The sequence below is a fragment of the Malurus melanocephalus genome, unplaced genomic scaffold (assembly GCF_030028575.1).
Source record: "Malurus melanocephalus ecotype Western Australia unplaced genomic scaffold, MMel_1.1 scaffold_288, whole genome shotgun sequence".
NCBI lineage: Eukaryota > Metazoa > Chordata > Aves > Passeriformes > Maluridae > Malurus > Malurus melanocephalus.
Window position 1 is genome coordinate 231,321 of NW_026623520.1, and position 19,655 is coordinate 250,975.

General features: G+C 39.2%; 1 protein-coding gene across 2 annotated transcripts in view; it reads right to left on the reverse strand.

The window, feature by feature from the left end:
• DCDC2 (doublecortin domain containing 2) overlaps positions 1 to 17,113 on the reverse strand; it is a 54,872-nt gene extending 37,759 nt beyond the window's left edge. For both annotated transcript variants that reach the window (XM_057376720.1, XM_057376722.1), the window contains exons 1-2: positions 16,563 to 17,113; positions 12,272 to 12,323 (exon numbers count right to left, since the gene is read on the reverse strand). In XM_057376720.1, the coding sequence (XP_057232703.1) occupies positions 12,272 to 12,323; positions 16,563 to 16,855 (345 nt within the window). In that variant the 5' untranslated portion in view covers positions 16,856 to 17,113. The remainder of the gene's footprint in view (positions 1 to 12,271; positions 12,324 to 16,562) is intronic.
• Positions 17,114 to 19,655: the final 2,542 nt, after the last annotated feature.

Sequence of the window (19,655 nt, forward strand, 5' to 3'; positions counted from 1 at the left end):
CATAAATTCTGGAGGTAAGATAGAATCTTGGGAGAAAAGGAACCAACAAAACAAAAGCAATACTGGCACTCCTCAGGGTACAATTACTTCAAGTAAAATACAAGATGTTAATCTGTTGGACAAAAAGTGTTTTCAATGTCTGCTAAAAAAGAAGAATATTCATTCTGAATTCAGCTTTTTGTCTTTTCCAAAGAGCCTTGTGAGCTGTGTAGCCCTCTCAAACATCTGTTTTCTGAGAGACTCAGAGGAATGAAAGCACACCTGGTCATGGATGGAGAAAGGCRGGATTAGCCTTTGCACGGCTACACAGACTAAAAGGACCAAACAGAAGCAATCAGCACCAGAAGAGCATGGTGATTTGAAGCTCAGTGCAAAGAGATATTTTGGCCAGGGACATCTAAAGAAGGAGAGACAACAAGGAAGATGTTACCGCTGCATTGTGCCAGCATTTCTTGCAGACCAGACTAGGAAGCAGGCTCCTGGAATGGCTGGGGACCTTCCCTTTACACAAGCAATTCACTGGGCAGTGCATTTACTCCTTCAGATCTATTTTGTAGATGCATGCTTGTCTCAGCCCCAWACAAAGAGAAATTTTCTACTAGACTGTACATAAGCCATGCACTAATGCCTAAGGTAATTGCTGTTCAGTCTTGCCGTTATTTCCAGTGTGAACTGGATCAAGTGGAAGAGTCATATCTACTACTGCAGGCTTGGAAAGAGAGTAAGAGGTTGTTACCATACAGCTSATGAGGGGAGGAAAAGACATTTTTTGAACTGCCAAATAATTTAGGAGCTCAGCCATTCTTGCAGAAACATTTTAAGCATATTCTTCAGAGCATAGCCAGTCATTTATGTTACCAAAATTTGAAATGAAAATTTACTGGGSAAAAAAAGAACAAAATACACCTAAAACTGCGACATCTGAAAATATTTCTACTGCTGCTGGCAGCCATTAAGGGTTATTATCTCAGTGTAAGCAACTTAATAAAGAAGTTCAGAATACAGAAAAAAACAAGGTAACTTTCTAAAGGGTGTGCTATTGAAGGCTGAAACAATACTGATTTACTTTCATAGCATCAGGTTCTAATATTCAGGCTCCAAATACATGTTGCACACAAAATGGGAGTTACTGAACTTTGGGTGCCCTTGCWCCTTTTTTTGCAGCTGGTAGGTTGCCACGATAATCCCCTACAAAGTATCCAATACACAAATAATAAAGTTATGCAACACTTTTTCTAGGAGGTGATTGCTGATTTTCACTTAAGCTTCTCAAGCTCTCCACAGTCTCACCAAAMAAAACAGTCCATCAAATTAAGTTCTCTGATGCAGTCTGCAACACTCAGGTTCCAATGCTCCATACTTTACTGGCATGAGTTAGAAAGCATTTACTAAGCATAAAGGAGCTCTTTAGGATAGTCCCAGGTGTGCCAAACCACTTAGTTGTTCCTTCAAGCTGATGAAAAAATTAATTTTGGTGTAGGCTCTTCAGAAGGCCATCATGTGATTGCACGTAGCTCAGTCACCAGACCCTAGAGAAAACAACAACCTGACAGATGTTAAGAGCTCATTTATTGTTTGAAGGATTGTGTTTCTGCCAATAATAGACACTGAGGCATCAACTTGCACGTTTGTCTTTTGGGTTGCTCTCTAAGGGTCAATAATATTTCTGGCAGCCTTCAGTGGCCTTACCAGTGATGCTTGTTATTAAACAAGCAAACTGTAGGGGATTGTAACATGGCACCAGCTTGGGCAGAAATGAAACATTTGTCTGTTCTACCTAAACATAGCCTAACCTGGAACAAAATAAAAACTTGCACTGTTTTTCTAAGCCTGTTTAAATCAATGTACCTTCTGTATTTTAAAAAAAATAAAATAATATGTTAGTACAATAATACATTTGATAAAGTGATACCACAAAAATCAGTGCATGGAAATATTATGACTGAGAATTTGGGATTGTTCAGCCTGGAGACGAGAAAGCTTTGGGGTAACCTAATTGCAGTCTTCCAGTACCTGATGGGAGCCACAAGGAAGAGAGAGAGGAACTTTTTACAAGAGCATGTAATGACAGGACAAGGGAGAATGGATTCAAACTGGAACAGGGCAGGYTTAGATTAGACATTAGGAAGAAATTTTAGATTGTTAAAGGTGGTGAGGCACTGGAATGAGGTTGTCTGTAGAAACCCCTGGAAATGTTCCAGGCCAGCCTGGACAGGGCTTTGAGCAGCCTGGTCTAGTGAAAGGTGTCCCTGCCCATGGCAGGGTTGGGGGAACTGGGTGATCTATAAGGTCCCTTTTGACCCAACCAATKCTATGATTCTATGAAGCATTTAGTACAGGTCATTGACAAGATCTGTTTCCAAGAACTTRGAATAGAGTAGTCCAGACTAAATTAAGCAGATGCTGAACCTTGGTAGCACAAAACTCTGAAGTACTTTGCCATACCTGACATGAACAGCAGGGATAAGAGTACAACATCTTTTCTTGGTGTCCATTTGCTCTTTGACAGAGGCTTAGGCTAATGTTTGTCTGGAATTGGAGAGATAACTAACACCTTTGGGAAGCTTGCCTCTTGAAGGCATGTTTTACACCTGRTCTGGTTCAGGGGCCAAAAGAAAGATAAACTCTTTATGTTCAAGCAGTACACAGGGACATCCTGGTCTGCAAATAAGAGGTAGGAAAGGAGAAAATATACATTTTATAAGAAAACTAAAAACCAACAAAACCAAACAGAGGAAAGTGCATGCACCAGGGGTGCTACAACTAAGATGCATACAATACATTTAATTTTGACGCTGGCAAGCATGCAGACATGCAAGCAACTACAAAACAGCATAATGCACAACTCCAGAATGCACAAGAGATAACTCTTACCAGTGTATGTTCTGGCTACAGCATGGTATACCAAGCTCTCTGAGTATAACATTGCAAAAATTCAGCATAGGCAACCCTAGCCTGCTCTGAAGCCATGTTTTATAAAGATCACACTATACTGTAATTACAAAAGAAAAAAAAAGAAGAAGAAAAACCCCCACCACTTCCATACTATACACCTTTCTTCTAATTAACCTGATTTGCTCRCAAATTTTAGAATAACTTCTGTCTGATCAATGTTAAGCTTCTTATGGTCATGAAAAGCAAGGCACCTAACTTCAAAATACAGAAGTATATATTAATAAAAGACCAGGTGCTCAGACACTGTAAATAAATCTAGTTCCTTTGAAGTATACGGAGTTCCACTAAACCATCCCAGTGAAAGACCTGGTCTGGGGTTTAATTAAAGAAAACACAAGTCTGCTGCTATTATGTCTGTAGGAGGCACCGCAGTGTTGCAGTGTCTGGAACAGCCTGACCCCTCTGGCACTGCAGAGTTACACATTAACAGCAAAGTGGTCTTGGGTGAAAGTTTGTGCTCACTTAAATAGAACAGCATCAGTAGCCCCTAACTCCTCTATTTTCTTTTCATTTCACCAGCCACTTTCTCTGATGATGTAAATCAGCACTTTCCCATTTACGTCAGCAACTGTAAGCRGATTTACATTAATCAGTGGTCTGACCCCATTATGATTTTATCTTTAAATTTTGTACATTTTCAGTTTGTTTGAAAAGACCCATTCAATGGCAGCTTCCTGCTGACAAATGTTGCCAACAATTCATAATTTGTGATGAGATATTTATCAGAGGTATTACATGGCATCCTACTGCAGCAACACAAAGCTTTCAGGGGAAGAAGGAGAAAGCATTGCATSCATCGAAACTCTGAGAAAACTTTAAGCTGGAAGCAATCAATTGAGAATTTGCAAAGCAACAAGAGCTAAACACGGTTGAAAATATGCCATGGGATCACAGACACTCAAAATCACCATGATTTTTATTATTCTAGTCTTTAGAAAAAAAAAGTAATTTCACACAGAGCCTCTAACACTAACAGCAGTATGAGTTTTCCTTGTTTCAGACAGGAGTTTCCATCTTTGAAATGACTTTGTAAAGCACCTTGCAAAGTCTAGGCAAAACAATGTTTTACTTAACTCAACACAGATTAGGTTCCAGGAGTGAGAATTACTCTGTGGTGTTTGAGGACTCTGTAAACACTTGAACCTCAGAACACATTTTACAGCATGTCTTGGAGTCCAGCTTTCATCTTTGGTCATCACACACTGGGGTTGAATCTGTCATTAACTCTGTCTCCTAACAGCCCTTTGAAAATACAAAGACAGCACACCAGCATCCAACTGAAACAAGGTAAAAAAATCCAGGCCCTCACAGCTGCTTTTTAACCACATCCTGTATAATTTTCCCTTATACTATGTGCTAAACATAGGTGTATGATAAATATCCAGAAAATTTAACAAACACAGACAAAACACTTCGCAAACACATACAACACATGGCACAATCTGCTTCAAGTACTTACATCTTCCACTGCTGACTGTTGGAAAAACCCAAAAGCAAAGCTAAATGATCAGCAGCCACACCTTTACCTCAGCTATACTGTCATATGTACATACACACAAAGCAGTTTTTGTTAGAAAACCATTTTGAATTATTCTGTGCATTTCCACACGTATAGATTAATATAATGTGTGTATATGCCTACATAGATACACCACTTTAATACAATTTTCACGAAAAAATTTCTGTTATGTTTATGCTCAGCTGACCATATGGAAACAAATTAGAACAAAAAGTTTTCTAATGCTATTACAGCACAGGAAACATCTATTTCATGGAAATACAACTTTTTTTAAAAAATGCACATTTTTATACACATTAACAAAAKATGTGGAGTCAAACTCATTAAATAACTAAAAACACGCCACTCCTTTTTAGAACACTATGGATGGGCTTGCTTAGGCAATCTTTCTAACTCCAAAAGGTTCTACATTGGGAAAAAAATGTCACATATATGGCATGAAAGGGAAATCATCATTGAGAATAGCTATTCACATAAGGACTCTGAGCAATGCACACATTAGTTTGAAGCACATATATAAAAATAATGGTTTTCACTTTTTTCTTCAGACACATGTTAACCAGTAAAAGGTAAGAAACATAATCCTTAACATGAAGATGAATCAAAATTAAGTTTATTTGTTTTGGTTGGTGTGAATCTATTTGATGATCCCGTGCATAGTTTTTGTTTCTATGAATGGTGCATTATACTTTTCAACACTTGCCACTGAAATACAGACTGGAAAGTGGGACAGACTCAGAAAACTACCTAGCCTCCTGCTGGCTACTTGGGACTAGCAAGAGACATGTGACACTTCACAGAGACAATCCTTGTATATAAGAAAAGTATACTGTTCATGAATTAGTATTGTAACTAGACTCTGAATATGCAGAGTATATAAGTTTCTAAAATATATAAGTTTCTAAAATATATAAGTTTCTAAAAGGATGAATTGCATGCACTTGAGAATAGGTTCAAATGGAAATGTGCCTTTCTTAGCTTTTCAATTAAGTGCACATTAAACAGATGCATGCTAAACACAGAGGTCTGGCAGCATATTAACAGCACTGCCACGAAGACACTTGCCAGTTATCCATAGCTAAGAAATGGTCTGACTATCTGACTTATTTCCTTTCCTTACGAGGAGTGTCTCTCCATCAAATGAGGCAACTAAAAAACTGTATGATTTCAAGGACAATATGTTTTTGCAAAGCCATACTGGACAGCAACAAAACAAGTAAAAAACCATAATGTTTCTGAACCACATACTCTGTGCTAGTTTGATTTGTACAGGTTTAAGTGCTCTTAATGTAATTCTGGGTGCCATGAGCATCTCACACATTACTTACATCACTTTATAACTAACTTTTTGAAACTTTAAATATTTCAACAGAATGTCACATTCCAAATTTATCAGCTCATGCAATGAGCCATGGCTTTGCCAGCTTGTTACAATGGCCTGCTTGTTAATCAGTGTGCCCAAGAAAATTGAGAACAAATATTTACATTCCCCTGGGGTAGAATGGGGGTCAAAAAGAACCAAAACCCCATTGATACACACCATCACCACTCTGTGATGTAAAAGAAAGGAATGTTCAAGGTTCAGTGATCAAAACCAAACTAGAACAATAAGTTTTCTAAAGCAATTACAGCACAGGAAACATGTTATCTATTTCATAGAACCATGACCTTTCTTGAAATGGACATTTTATACACATTGACTAAAGATGCAGGGTCAAAATCACTGAGGTGTTTGGTTAGTACCAAACTATTTCAGTTATCTCATGCAGTAACTAACCTGGATAATCCACATTTCCCGGGCTACTTTGCTTTTCTAGATGGTACTCTGGATAGTACAAAGCAGCCTTGAGACAGAGACTGATAAGTTTAAACACATGAGCCTTTTAACTGATGTGAACAYAAAGCACTGCTCAAACTGCTACTAACTTAGTGTATTTTTAGGCTTACATAAATAGGGCACAGCACTGTGGCTGCACATTAGCTTCTCAGCCCACATAAAACATGGATGAGCTGGAAATGAACTATTYCACAGCATACAGTGTGTAGTGACTAAGGGAGCCTTCTAGACTGCAAAGGTCCTACAAAATTCCCAGAGAATTTAAAGCCAATGTATTCACCTGCAAGGTAAATCACCCTCCTTTTCAGCCTTTGTAAGTGGAATGGAGTTCATATTCCCTGCACAAGGAGCACTAAGTCTCACCTCAGCTATTTGAGCTCCGGAAAGGAAAATTTTTCAGTCTGAATCTGCTGTAAATTTGGGATACTGGACTGACTAGTGGCCAAACTTCAGCTGGGATAAGTCAGACAATRGCATAGTCTTATCTGCCCAGACACAGCCTGTGCAATGCTCCAAAATAGATCACACCTGCGTTCCCTCTGGATCCCAAGAATTTCTTCTCTGAGTAGAGTGATTTATAATTTACACAATAATGGCATAAATAACACAGAGCAAAATAGATCCTGATACTCATTTCAGACACTGACATAATACAGTTGATTCTTACTGGTCTTCCCTCTCACATTTTGTGTATTTTCCCCAAATTCCTTAGACTTAATTAAACTAAAAACAAGTGTCTGGCCTTTATGGCTCATCAGAAGGGCCTGAACCTAGGAACAGTCAACACCTGAAGAACAAAAAACAACCCCCAAAATAATATTTTTTCTCTTTGCCATTTTTAATCAAAGGTGAAAATTGTTAAWGTTTCCAGTAAGTCAATTTAATATGCAGCAACATATGAGACTAACACATGCCTCATTAAAAGCTTCAGTGCTGGCACCTCTTTTCTCTCTCCCTCCCAGCCTCCTCACAGGCCAGGAAGACCAGTTACTCTAATAAACAAGGCAGGTATTAATCAAAGAGAACAACTTTCAATTTTCAGATCGAACTCAACACAGATCATGGAATTTGCCAGTAGCATGAACTTTTCTGCTGCKAATCACTAAATCCATCTATAAGCAAGCTGCTAATCAAAATACTCAAAATTGCACAGTTCAGGTATAAAGAACTATATAGAGARAAATTTTGTGCATCCATAGGTCATATTAGGAAAAAAAGGGCACAGATTATCTTCTAACTGGATGTCTGGTAAGTTCTTCTCTGATTCCTCCTGGTATTAGACCGTGAACACACAGGAAGACTATTCATTTTGTATGTTTTGTTGTGCTAATTATGTTACCAGGATACTAATTACCAAACCATGGCATATCACATTCAACTATTAAAGACGTTGCTCAGGAGATTAAAGACTTAATAGCATTTTTTTTTAATCTTTGCATTTTAATAATCTTGTTCCCTAAAATACACTTACATTGGAATTACTAATTAATTTAGCATGAGAAAATGAGAAAATTCTTGCCCACCAGTAGAAATAATCAAAAGAGTCAGATATAGAGTAGCAAGAGGGTTTACTTTTGCATTCTTGCAAAGAAATATGAAGCGGCCTTTTATACACAATTTGTTACCAGCCAAATACACCAGTATTTTGTGTTTAGCAWTTTCAGGTAGCATAAAGTTTGAGGTTTTTTAATTCTTAGGAAAGCAGATGGAAAGAATATTTTATGTAGATAAATTGTTTTGACATCAAAAGATTGTAATTTGCATAGGCTGGGATCATTTCTAATATCTATTCAGCCCCTTTGACAAAACTATCTCCTGTGAAGAGAAAATATCAATGAACAATTTCTCATTGACAATTAGATGTTAAATGAATCAAGAACCCACTCATTCAAAAATGACAAGATTTTTCTTATGATTAAGCATTTATGTTKACCATGCCTAAACCACACTGTTGACAGACATGATAAACAGTAATTTTGAAATTAAAAAAAAAAAATATAACTACTGTGATTTTTCATTAGAAGGTACTTGAAAAGAATACTCAAGTTTACTTAACTTTGAGACAAGGTACAGCCAGCATGAATATACCAAAATAATTTCTGAAAYCAAGGCAACATAATAAGCTTCCAAAATGTAATTTTTGCAGGTAAGTTAAATCATACTACTGYTGAGAGATATTTGGTGACTTTGTCTAGCAACAAATGATGAACCAAAGCAATTACCATGAACGATACCAGAATAATTTAATTTTAAAATATGGAGGACCCGAGGGAAACACAGGATTTGCATACTTCTATAGCATCATCCTAGATGCTTTTGTGGAAAATTCTAGTGCTAAGCTCATATCTACCAAGTCTCAAGCCTTGTATTTTCTACTTCACACCCCCCTGACATGGTGCTTGCCTCTTCTGTCRGCACTGAACAACCAGGGAGCCTTTCTTGTCCCAGAATCTCACCAAGAACACAGTGGCAAACTGAGCTACACTGAGATCTGCCAAGTAACTAAATCTGCTCCACAGGACCCCACAGCAGGAGTGCTGCTGAGCTGATGGGCTGTAGAGCACCTCTAGGAGACATTCTGTCAGTTACATTTTCACTCTTCGGTCACATTTCATCACAGAAACAGACACCTTCTGTGAGTCTCCCTAGCAAGCAAAAGCACATCACTCCACATCCTAGCCAATGCCTGTGTCATCCAGAATGTGAGCAATGTGAGAACTGATAGGCACTGGATCAGAAAAAGTAGTTTTAAATTTTAAAAATGTTCAAACATTCATTCAAATCCTTGTGATTATTAAGGGTTTTCTCCAGGGAGAGATGTTCTGGAGGTGTATGCAGATACAAATAAGTCACACATGTAGGAAATCTTTGAGGAACCTTTGCTAATCCTCTGAAGAATCATTGGTAAAAACATTGGCTATTCCAKTCTACTAAAACTCCTACAAATGTGATCATGCCTAAACAGCAYAATAAAAGAAAAAGTTGCAATGAGAAAGGAGTCAGGGAACTATGAAGTGTATGTAAGAGTGAAAAAGTGATTAATCACTGGAAAAACGTGTCCCAGTTGTACCAGAGTGGGCCACACAATCACCTTGTCCTAGAAGTCTAGGAGAAAAAGTGAATGCAGACAAAAAACCTCAATGTTCTTACTACCTAAGAAGATCTGCGTGCTATCAACCAAGGGCAAAGTATTTACGTGGTTGGCAGAGCAGTTTACTGCAGGCCTACTATGGGCTTTGGTTAACAGATGCTGTTTCATACAGACACTATAATCTTCCTTATTATTTTTTCTTGGTTGCAAGAGATGTTGCATCAACTTCAACATCAGAATACTTCTATTTTCCTTAGCTACCTGTAACTCTTTGCTTTTACAACAACACATAGCACAGTTCATTTACTGTAGTGTGTTCAAAGATTCGTTGGTCATAAGGACTCAAGGAAGAAGAAAAGAGGTTTCAGCTGGATACATTTTTGTGAAACAAAAAGTTTAAAACAAATAGTTGCCTACAGGATTTGCAAATCGAAAAGGTCAGTCGATCCTTCAGCAGCTTACCCAGCCCCAATGGCAAGTAAAACTTTTCTTTTTAAATATAGGGAGAGACGATCTAGATCAGATAGTGACTAGAGAAATAAAAATGTCCCTACCTTGTACATTAAATTGGAAAATAACATTCAGTACCATTTAAAAACAATTAAGCTTAWAATAAACAACTGGTAATTCTCTTGGTCTATATTTTCTCAAGGGATTAATTGTTAGATTCATCAAGCACATCATTTAACATGTATTTGTACTTGCAGAACACCTTTAGTACAAAAGGGAATCTCTCTCTTGTGAAACAAGAAGCTCAGTTGCCCCAAAAAGGGATGGATGGAAACATACCTCAGAAAGAGTTWGTAACAAAGCTTTAGCTTGGGTCATGATGAAATCTTTTTACTATTTTTCCTACCAGTAAYACAACTGCTAAAATTTTGAGACATACTATTCCAGAGTGATGGCTCTGCCAGAGGATTTACGCCATATCTTGAWCATCAATTTTTTATTGCTTAATTCTAGCTTGACACACATTTTCTAGTTATATGTAAATTTAAAGTAATTGAGATGCTGCCTTTGAAGAAGAATATTATAGTGCTCCCAAAAGCAGATGTCAAGCATTTGGCAGTATAACTAACAGAAAAGAAAACATACAGCTGCATATAARTACACAATGCACAGCTGCTGCATGTTTTCTTCCTTTTGACCTCCTGCAYGCTAACCAGAATCAGAAATAGATATTTGTAATTGTTTTAGTGGATAAAATGYCAAATTAAATGTGCTTCATACAACCAGAATCATTAATTTTGTACTTAACCAWGATAGGAATATTGCTGCCTCTCTTGGTGCTAAAACAAATCTAGGTTTTTGAKTTCTAAGTGAATGCCTGCAAAAAAATAAAACCAGAACTTGCTGCCTCATACAATTTAAATGAAAATATATTTAGGCATTAAAAGTTCTGATACTAGTCTCCTGAAAATTCGTTTCTAGGATTAAATTATTAGGGCATGAAGACAATCATGTTATTCGCAAGCCCAGACAGAAATCTGTCGACCATTACTATGTTTCATCTCATTTTTATAACTCCTCTCCSCAAATAAATCAATCACCTTAAAATTAAATTCAACACAGAGAGTTAAGCTTTCCACAGGGAGACAGTGGAGATTGAAAACATAAGTCAAATATGAAGAAGAAAGCTGAGATAATGACTGGTTTRTACTGAGTTACTTCAAAGCCCTGAGAGATGGCTGAAAGTGCTGAGATAACATACTATGAGCACTGATTCCAGGCAAAATAATAGAARCCTCTTCTATCAAACATGCAATTGTAAGTAAAAAAACTCACGACTTCTACAACTACTTCTCCAACTGCACAGACATTATTTCTATCAAAAATCTTTTAAGGACTTGTAGCAAAATAATCAGCCTTAAAACTAGCCTTAAAAAAAGCAAGGCTGTGGTTGTACTGATAACTATGCAACTAAAAGTCAATTTACAGGGTAGTTGTAACAGCATATCAAATCTTCAGCTTGAATTTGATCTTCCTGTTGAGTGAACCCATTCAAAAWAATACAGGTAACAAAGTTAGGCTCAATTATAAAATTGTTGTATTTCATAGCCTCTGAACAAAAAGTTTCTGAGTGTCACAGTAAATGTCATTAGGGCAATTTTGAGAGTCTTCTAGTACAAGGTGTCSTACTGTCTGAAGACATCTGCTACACAAACCATCAAATTGCTGAAAATGGGCCTGAGAGCACAAGGCAAAAGAAATTGAAACACAAGTGAGCTGATCTTCTTGTCACACAGAAGCTGTAATTCAAGTGTTTGTTGGGAAAATCTGCTATCTCCATACACAATAAAACAGTAAAAATAATTCAGAGTCATGCATCTCACACAAATCCAYATATGATATTTTTTGAATGTTGCAGTTATCTCCTCAGGCTACAGTGTAGAGCTGTTGAGAAATAAGTGAACTTGGCAAATTATGGACTAAAACTAGTTAGAAGTTYACAACTAACACTGGCATTTTTCAAACAAAAATGTCCTTTCTTCACAGGAAATACCAAGTTTAGGAGAAAATTTGCTGGTCCAAAACTCCCAAAATTCTCACTCTTACCATTTTTTCTGCATGTACAAATCTCCCTTAGGTTTATGACCAGATTCAATGAAGACAACAGGAGATCTTTTTTGTTACTGAGTTTTTAACTGGATGTGGCACTTTAGAAAGCTGAACAGAAGACAATCATTATAATCATGCTCAGAGCAATCAGAATAATAAACACTGAAGAAGTATGTAGAGAATGGCAGATAATTGTATTATTAATAAATAAAATAAATGCATATTAGAAAATCAGGCATAAATGCAGGCATGTCAAAAAAAAAAAAAAATAAACTGCAGGCTTGCTTCTTAAATATTTCAGCCATCCTACCTCATTATTGATTTCAGCAGGCTTTTTCTTTGCTTCTCCGATGTCCAAATAGCTGTGGAAAGAAAATGGATATGATTGTTTRCAGAAGCATCAAACTTACACAACACAAATAGTCTAGACTATTTTTTATACATGAAAGTTTTAGAACTTGTTATGCTTCAAAATAACAGAAAAAGTAAATAATTAATAGAAAACTCTTAAAATAAATCTTCAGGCTAGCCCTCTCGCCTAATAAAAAAGACAGGAGAGAATCAGTCACCTACTTTGAAGCTACTGGTGGTTAGAACAGAGCGTCAATAACCCTCTTGTCAGAAAGAAGCTCATATAAAACTGTGAGGTGGATCAATAAATCTCAGCACAGTATCACCTTACCAGCGTTTTCAAGGTCATCATCTTGCCTCATAGTTTCTCAGAGTAAGTCTCTGATAGATACAAAGTTTTCCTGCACACTGGAGTTTAACTCGGGCATCAGCTGAAATTTAAAAGGACCTACACAACCTGTGTTTCAACAGAATGTGGACACCCCTGGACACTGCTTTCTCACAGCTGGATGAACCAATAAATAATAGGTTCATAATTATTTTGTGGATAAAATGCAAGCCTCAACTGGATAAGCAAACAAAAGACATCTATTTGGACCATATTATACTATAATTATATTATATCTTTGTGATGTTCCACTGTTCCACTGTTCTCACTTCCAGTGGGAAGGTRCTTTACCAGGATTTTAAGACTGGAAAACCACATTTGAGAAATCAGATGTATCTAAAGCCAAGTACTCAGTGCAGGATCTCAGAACTCAAAACACATCTGCAGCCCTTCAGTAATGTCAAGCTCTGTAGTTAATGACTGAGATAAGATTTGTTTGCCAGAGAAAACCTTCCTACTTGGCCACAGTTGAGAATTCATRGGACCTGAATTAAGGTGTAAAAGCAATAAAGAGAAAAAAAAATAAAAGAGAGAGAAAGAAAAATCTTCATTCTTTCTTTGAAGGAATGGCAATCATTTATCAAGGTCCCAAAGGATGGTCACAGGGATTTCAAAGCTTCGTTGTGAGGGGACAATAAGACACAGGGAAGCTGCCAGGCCATGCTTGAAAGTGCATGTCAAAGCTTCAGAAAACAAAAGCATAGTAACATAGGACAATATTTTTAAGAGCCTTCTTTAAAAACAAACAGCTGTTCCAAGCTCTCAGTTTAAAGAGGAACATGTTCTCTTTAGACCAAAACTAAGAAGTTTTACAGCCTGCAAGACTGAAAACAAATGAATGCCTCAGGCAAAATGGTTCCAATCGCCTCCAACACCAGGTACTGACTGTGGTTCTTGTTTTCCAGGCATCTGTGAATTATTTCACCAAGAACTAAGAAAAGTGACAAAGGAAAGCAAATACATAGTCAAAGGCTTAAATTCATTATGAAGAGGTCTGGGCATTCAGTCATCAAATTTAGGGAACCCGCAAATCTGAAAAGGAGCAAAGGCTTTTTTGTGGATGATGGCGCTCAAAAAAATGTCAGACCAAAAATTTTCCAAAACAATTCTCACTTGCTAAGAAAGCAGAAATACTTCTAACCAATGGCTGGCCATGCCAGCGATGAAACTACAGCATTGCTCAGAAAGATGCTGCTGGAGAGAGGGCAATCTACCAATGATGAATGAGCACAGATCCAAGTAAAAGGGCAAAGGAAGGAGAATGGTAGAGTAGCATGCTGGAAAAAAAGCTAAAAATCAAAACCAGCTCCAACACAGTTTTCTTTCGGGAAGCTGAGAACAGGGGAAGAACTCCACGGGGTGCAACCTATATGTGCATTCTCACTCACCACAGAAACACCTACAATATACCAAAACATCTCACCACCACGTATACACCAAAGAAGTGTGTGCTAACTCAGCACCTCCCTAAATGATAAAACAAGGTGGAAAACTTGTTACATGTTACAAAAATTCCCAACGTTGACTAAAAGTTCCTCCATTAAAGAACATTTCTATGTACTTTTTTTCTAAAAGCAGAATTTCCAAATGCTGATTGWTTTATTTTATTTTAAAAAAATAAAGATATCAACAGTTTATATAGAATAATGCCCTCAGAGGTATCAATCTCAAATTRTTAAGATTCAGGGTTTGGCTCATGTGCTAAAGGTGAATGCAGTTTAGTCTAGAATCTACCATGARCAGGAGAGGAAAAGATTCAGTTCTCAATGTAAGGCATCTGAGAAGAAACAAATGCAGTGTTTGAAGCAGAACAATGGCGCTTTCAACTTCTGGTACTCCTTGGTGGATACTTTCTCCATTACACATCAGTGCCACAAGCCTCCATTTCAAAATTCAGTCCYAGATGGTCTATCATAGGAATGAACATGTCCAGTAAGAATTACTAGATGGGTGGGGAGGATGTAGCTTCTTGCTGCCATCAGACCAGTCTCAGATCCTTTAAGGCAGATGCTTTGATCTCTCACAGTTGCAACTGTGACACATTACCCAAATATACAGACTTTTCTTTAATTCCTTCACACCCTTTCACAAAACTGTTCCTTCCAATTAACCCTTCMTGTCCTCTGACTTTTCTGGCTAATATGTCTCCCTAATTACCATTCTGTCTACAACCCAATTAAGAACAGTGTCAACATTAAGCCCTTCAGCCTGTCTTTAATGCTCACAAAAGCACTGCCAACATTTCCAGCACTACGTAAACAAATAGTAATTTGGAGTGAAGAACTCCAACTCYGAATGCAGAAATGGAAAGGATCTCWAGTCATCCCATTTATCCCCTCTACRGCACAGGACTATKACATATTACCAAGAGATRTATAAAACAGCCTGCTTTTTACCCAGTTCTTTAGGTTAGCTTTAATTAAAGTATTCTCTTTGTTGGGCTTAAATAAGTACCTTATTGCATTTTGCATCCAYAAAAGTCTGAAAAACTCTCACCATAAAACTCTGACCACAAACCATGAACTGACAAAAGCAAATGCTTTTCCCCACCCAATATAAATCCAGTGTCCAATTCTCTGAACAGTGCATGCTAATTCCAAAAAGTTACTTACTTTTAGCCTAACAAACACAAAAAACTTTTAGAGAGGTGTAACAGGATGTGCTGATAACTAACAACTTAAAGTAATCCACAGAATCACAGGATTTAACACCAAATGGATTTGGTAGATATTCCTTAGAGCGGAGCATTGCACTTGACAGAGAAAAGGGCTGTTGGAAAAGGGCTTATATTTACCCTGTCATACATCTTTCTCTCTGGCTTTTCTACTGAAGTGCAAGAAGCTTCAATAAATCTTCAGAAGCAGTTGGTGACAGAAATTATAAGAGTGCTTGACAGAGATCCTSTTCATGACACAGAGTTTTGCCCTGAAACATAATGAGCCCCTAATGAGCTCTCCTGAAAAATACAGTGTTTTCAACTCTGCAGAACCAAGATGAGGAAGACCTTGTAAAGGTGGTGATTGAGCATCTAATTGTAAACCACCTCCAGTAAAGGATTGCTAATTTTGAGGTTTATTTCTTTTTAATTCAGCTGTAGGAAAAATGCCCACAAAGACTGAACAAAACATATAATRGGCAATTGAGACCATGAAATTCACTGCCAGAATTAAGAACCATTACTGAACACATGCAGAGCCACTCTGGAAACACACCTAAATAGCCCAGGCCTCCTTCACATTATTCTCTCTCTGACTGACTAGAAAACAGACAAACTGGAAGCTTAATTCCTGTTGTCCAGATAGAAAAAAAAAAACCACAAATGGTCATCTTCTAAAAAACAGGAGGGACATCAAAAGGCTATATATGTATACAAAACGAACAGAAGTGATGGAGAGGCAGATAGCTAGGACGAATACTTTAGACATTCAAAAAATGAACAGGAAAGGAAGCTTTGGGAATTAAATTCCCAGACTCATCAACCTCATGGCAGGACTGTCAACACTCCACCTTTCTACCTCTTTCATCCTGCTACCCCTGAGAACAAATACTGATACTGGCCCTTCAGCTAAGCACAGACATCACAACAACATGCCATTCCTGCATGTCCTTTGGGTTAAAGGGCTGCTTTTCCTTGGCTACTRTCATGTCAAGGAGATGTCACTACATGTATCAGTACCTTCCTGGGGCTCACCTCTAATGCTCTTTTCCTTTTGCCTTCGGTCACAACATCTAAGCTCTCTTTCTGCAATAACTAGTAAAAGGGACAGGGTGAGARGTCGTCTGAAGCACTGCTACAGTGCCAAACTCCAAATGCTGATATTCAAGCTCCATATAAATCTTACATYACATTTTAGCCACTCACTTGAGTTTCTTGAAGGCCTCCCTGCCACCAGCCACGTACTGCTCTCCACTCTGGAGCTCCTCCAGCTGCCGCACACGGTGCCCACCCCGGGGAGTATAGATGTTTCGCACAGCTCCAAAGGGTGCCTGCACCCCGCCCGTCACCTCTTTCAGGAACACATCAAAGTTGGACACTTTCTTCTCATGGATGACAATGCGGCGCCCCGGGAAGAAAGGGTCCCCGTTGCGATACACCAGCACGCTCTTCACGGTGGGCTGCGAGAGCCACGACCCCTTCGTGCCAGGACTGCCCATGCCGGTGGCTTCGCGCGTCCCGCTCAGCCCGAGCCAGCCCTCCGCACCGCCTGCACCTGCTCGCTCGGGAGCGGCTCCTGCCCGGAGCCCCTCCGGCCCYGACAGCGCCCTGCCCGGGGTGCCGCGCCCACGCCCACGCCCAGGCCGGCCCCACGGGCACACTTCGCGGGATGCAGGGAACAGAGCTCCCCGGGGCCCGSGCACAGCTCTGTACACAGCGGCTCCTCCCAGGCAACCGCGGCGCTGCTCCTTGGCGCCGGGAGCGCCAGCCCGGGCGGAGAAACGCGGCGTGACACCCGAGCCGGCACAGGGGGGACACGGGCTGCCGGGCACCTGCGGCCTCCCGGGGCGTTTGTCCTTCGGCTCAGCTGTCACGGAAAACCGTGCCGCCCTGCCTTCCTCGGGAAGCTTTTCCCGCGTGTGCTCGGCCTCCCAGAGCCACGGTGGGAAGGAGGGCGAGGAGACAGAGAGAACGGGATCYGAGCGAGGGATGGAGGGAGCGAGGGAAATCCCCGCTCTGCCTCCTCCTGCCCGCCAGCCGCCTGTTCCCACAGGGTGAGCTGCCCGGGGCGGGGAGGCGGCGGCAKCGGGGAAACGCCGGGGCGGCACAGCGCTCGCACCGCACTCCGGCACACCCTGGGGACAAGAAGCCGTAAAAACTAGAGGAAGTAAAACAAAAGTGCTTTCAATTTAAATATAATTCTTTTAACAACCTATTTTCCCGCTGATAGTCTCAAGGTATAAAACTGCGCTAGACCTTCCTACAGGGAATTGTTTAGTGTACAGCAACCATTGTCTTTCCAGTGGGTCTTAACACGCGATGGAAGGAATTTTCTTTCCTTTTATCTTACCTCCTTTGACGGGAAAACTACCCCCCTGCTGAGAGTTACAACAGAGCAGTTAACCATTACAAAAAGAGCAATTTCAGGGTGAGGGCAGTCAAACATGCTACTGTTATTGGTTAACAGTTAAAGTTCCCTACTTGCTGCTGGCCTCCTGCTAACTAATAAAGAGGAGAACCAAGCATTACCATTCTCACATTAATACTGTTTAACATTGAACTGTTGCAGCCCTAAAGGAAATTTTTGTTRTTAAAGATATACTTTTGAGTAAAAACCAGAAATGCTGATGACCCTACACAGTTCTCCATACAAGCAGTGATATGTCAACTATCTGCTATTTTATGCCAGATTCTACCACATTTGGTGATCTTACATGTAATTTATAATCACACAACATCTTTGACATAGGAGTAAGACACTGAATATTTTATTGGTGCACCCATTTTGACACTTTTGCTACTTCAAAATACTGTTGATCTTTACCTATAGCCACGCTAGCTACAGTCACTTAATGGATTGCAATAAAATGTCCTTTAAACGGTACCAGAGTACTGCTAGCCTTAAAGTAGTCTGAAYTGGTGGACAAAATCTTTGTTTTCCATCTCACCTAAGTACAGCCTCTGCCCAAAAGCTAAGAAAAAGTTAGACACTTTGATCTATAATAGCAGTTCCTTGAACCATGGCAATCTTCTAGCTTTTCCAAGGTCTGATCTCCCAATATTGTTTCACTTTGTAAGCAATCTCCTATCACATTCTCAACATCAAGGAGACAAGCTGCTGAACCCACTGACATGATTAAGTTAAATGAAGAGACACATAATCTCTATGATGGAGCAAAGTCAGACTTCTCATTTTACATGAGGTTGGTGCACGACACCACGTCTGTCAGGTCATGTGTCAGGATCCCCTGAGGTCACATAATGAACATAACACAACATAATGCTGGGGGATGTGATGAGAGCAGAGCCATGGCATAGTGTAGCATCAAATAGGATCACTTTTTTCTGCACCAGAATGCCATGAGGTTTCTGCCATTTCAGAACCAGGAAAGATTTTGCAGCTTGTTGCAGGGCCTTGCTAGCTAGGCTCGGTGACAGCAAAACATGAAATCATGAAGACAGAAATGTCCTAGTGCTGAAGAAAACACCAACAAAATGAACAGAATGGAAGAGGATAAACTTTCTAAACATCTAATGAAATTCAGCTTATTCCACTGTACACAGTCCTGARAATGACACTTAGTAACTGCATCTCTGTGCAGCTTATCAGAAAATTAGACTAAGCAATAGCAGCCACTTTATTCCCAGCTGTRAGTCTGGAGTAGCCAGACGGTCTGCAGTGGCAGTTTAAAGCACAAAAATACCAAGTGGTTCAGCTCATATGCACACTAGAAGAAGTAAAATACCAATGCAGATGCAAATTTTAAAGCTCATGTTGTAGCAAATTCACCTACTTGTACAATTATGAGATTAAAAACTCCTTAGAATACCATGATCAATTATTTTTGCTTTTAAAAAATACATTAGACAATCACACTATGCTACAGCTTTTGATCACACAGGTCTTGTCCAACAGTGTTCTTGAGATAGCCAAGATGAGGAAGGGTTATGTAGGGAAAAGGCTTTGGCAAACSCTTAGAGGTACAAAAGGAAATGGTTGTCCAAGGAAAAACAAATTCCAGTGGGTTACCTTAAGTAAGGAAAAAGTCGAAAGATAGCTTCCATGAGATGTTTGTATAGAGTAATGAAAGCAAAGATTTCTCAGTGTGTTACTGTAGCTTTGTTACCTTTGATCAAGGGACCTGAGATTATCAATTGAGTATTCCTGATTCATTCATGTAAGTACAATTGCAAAACCCACATGAGTGGGTTTTTTGGTAAGTTTTGTATGGGGTCTTTTCTGTCTCTCTTTTGTGCAGCTTCACTTATCATGCACTAAACATTCATGTACTGAGAGAA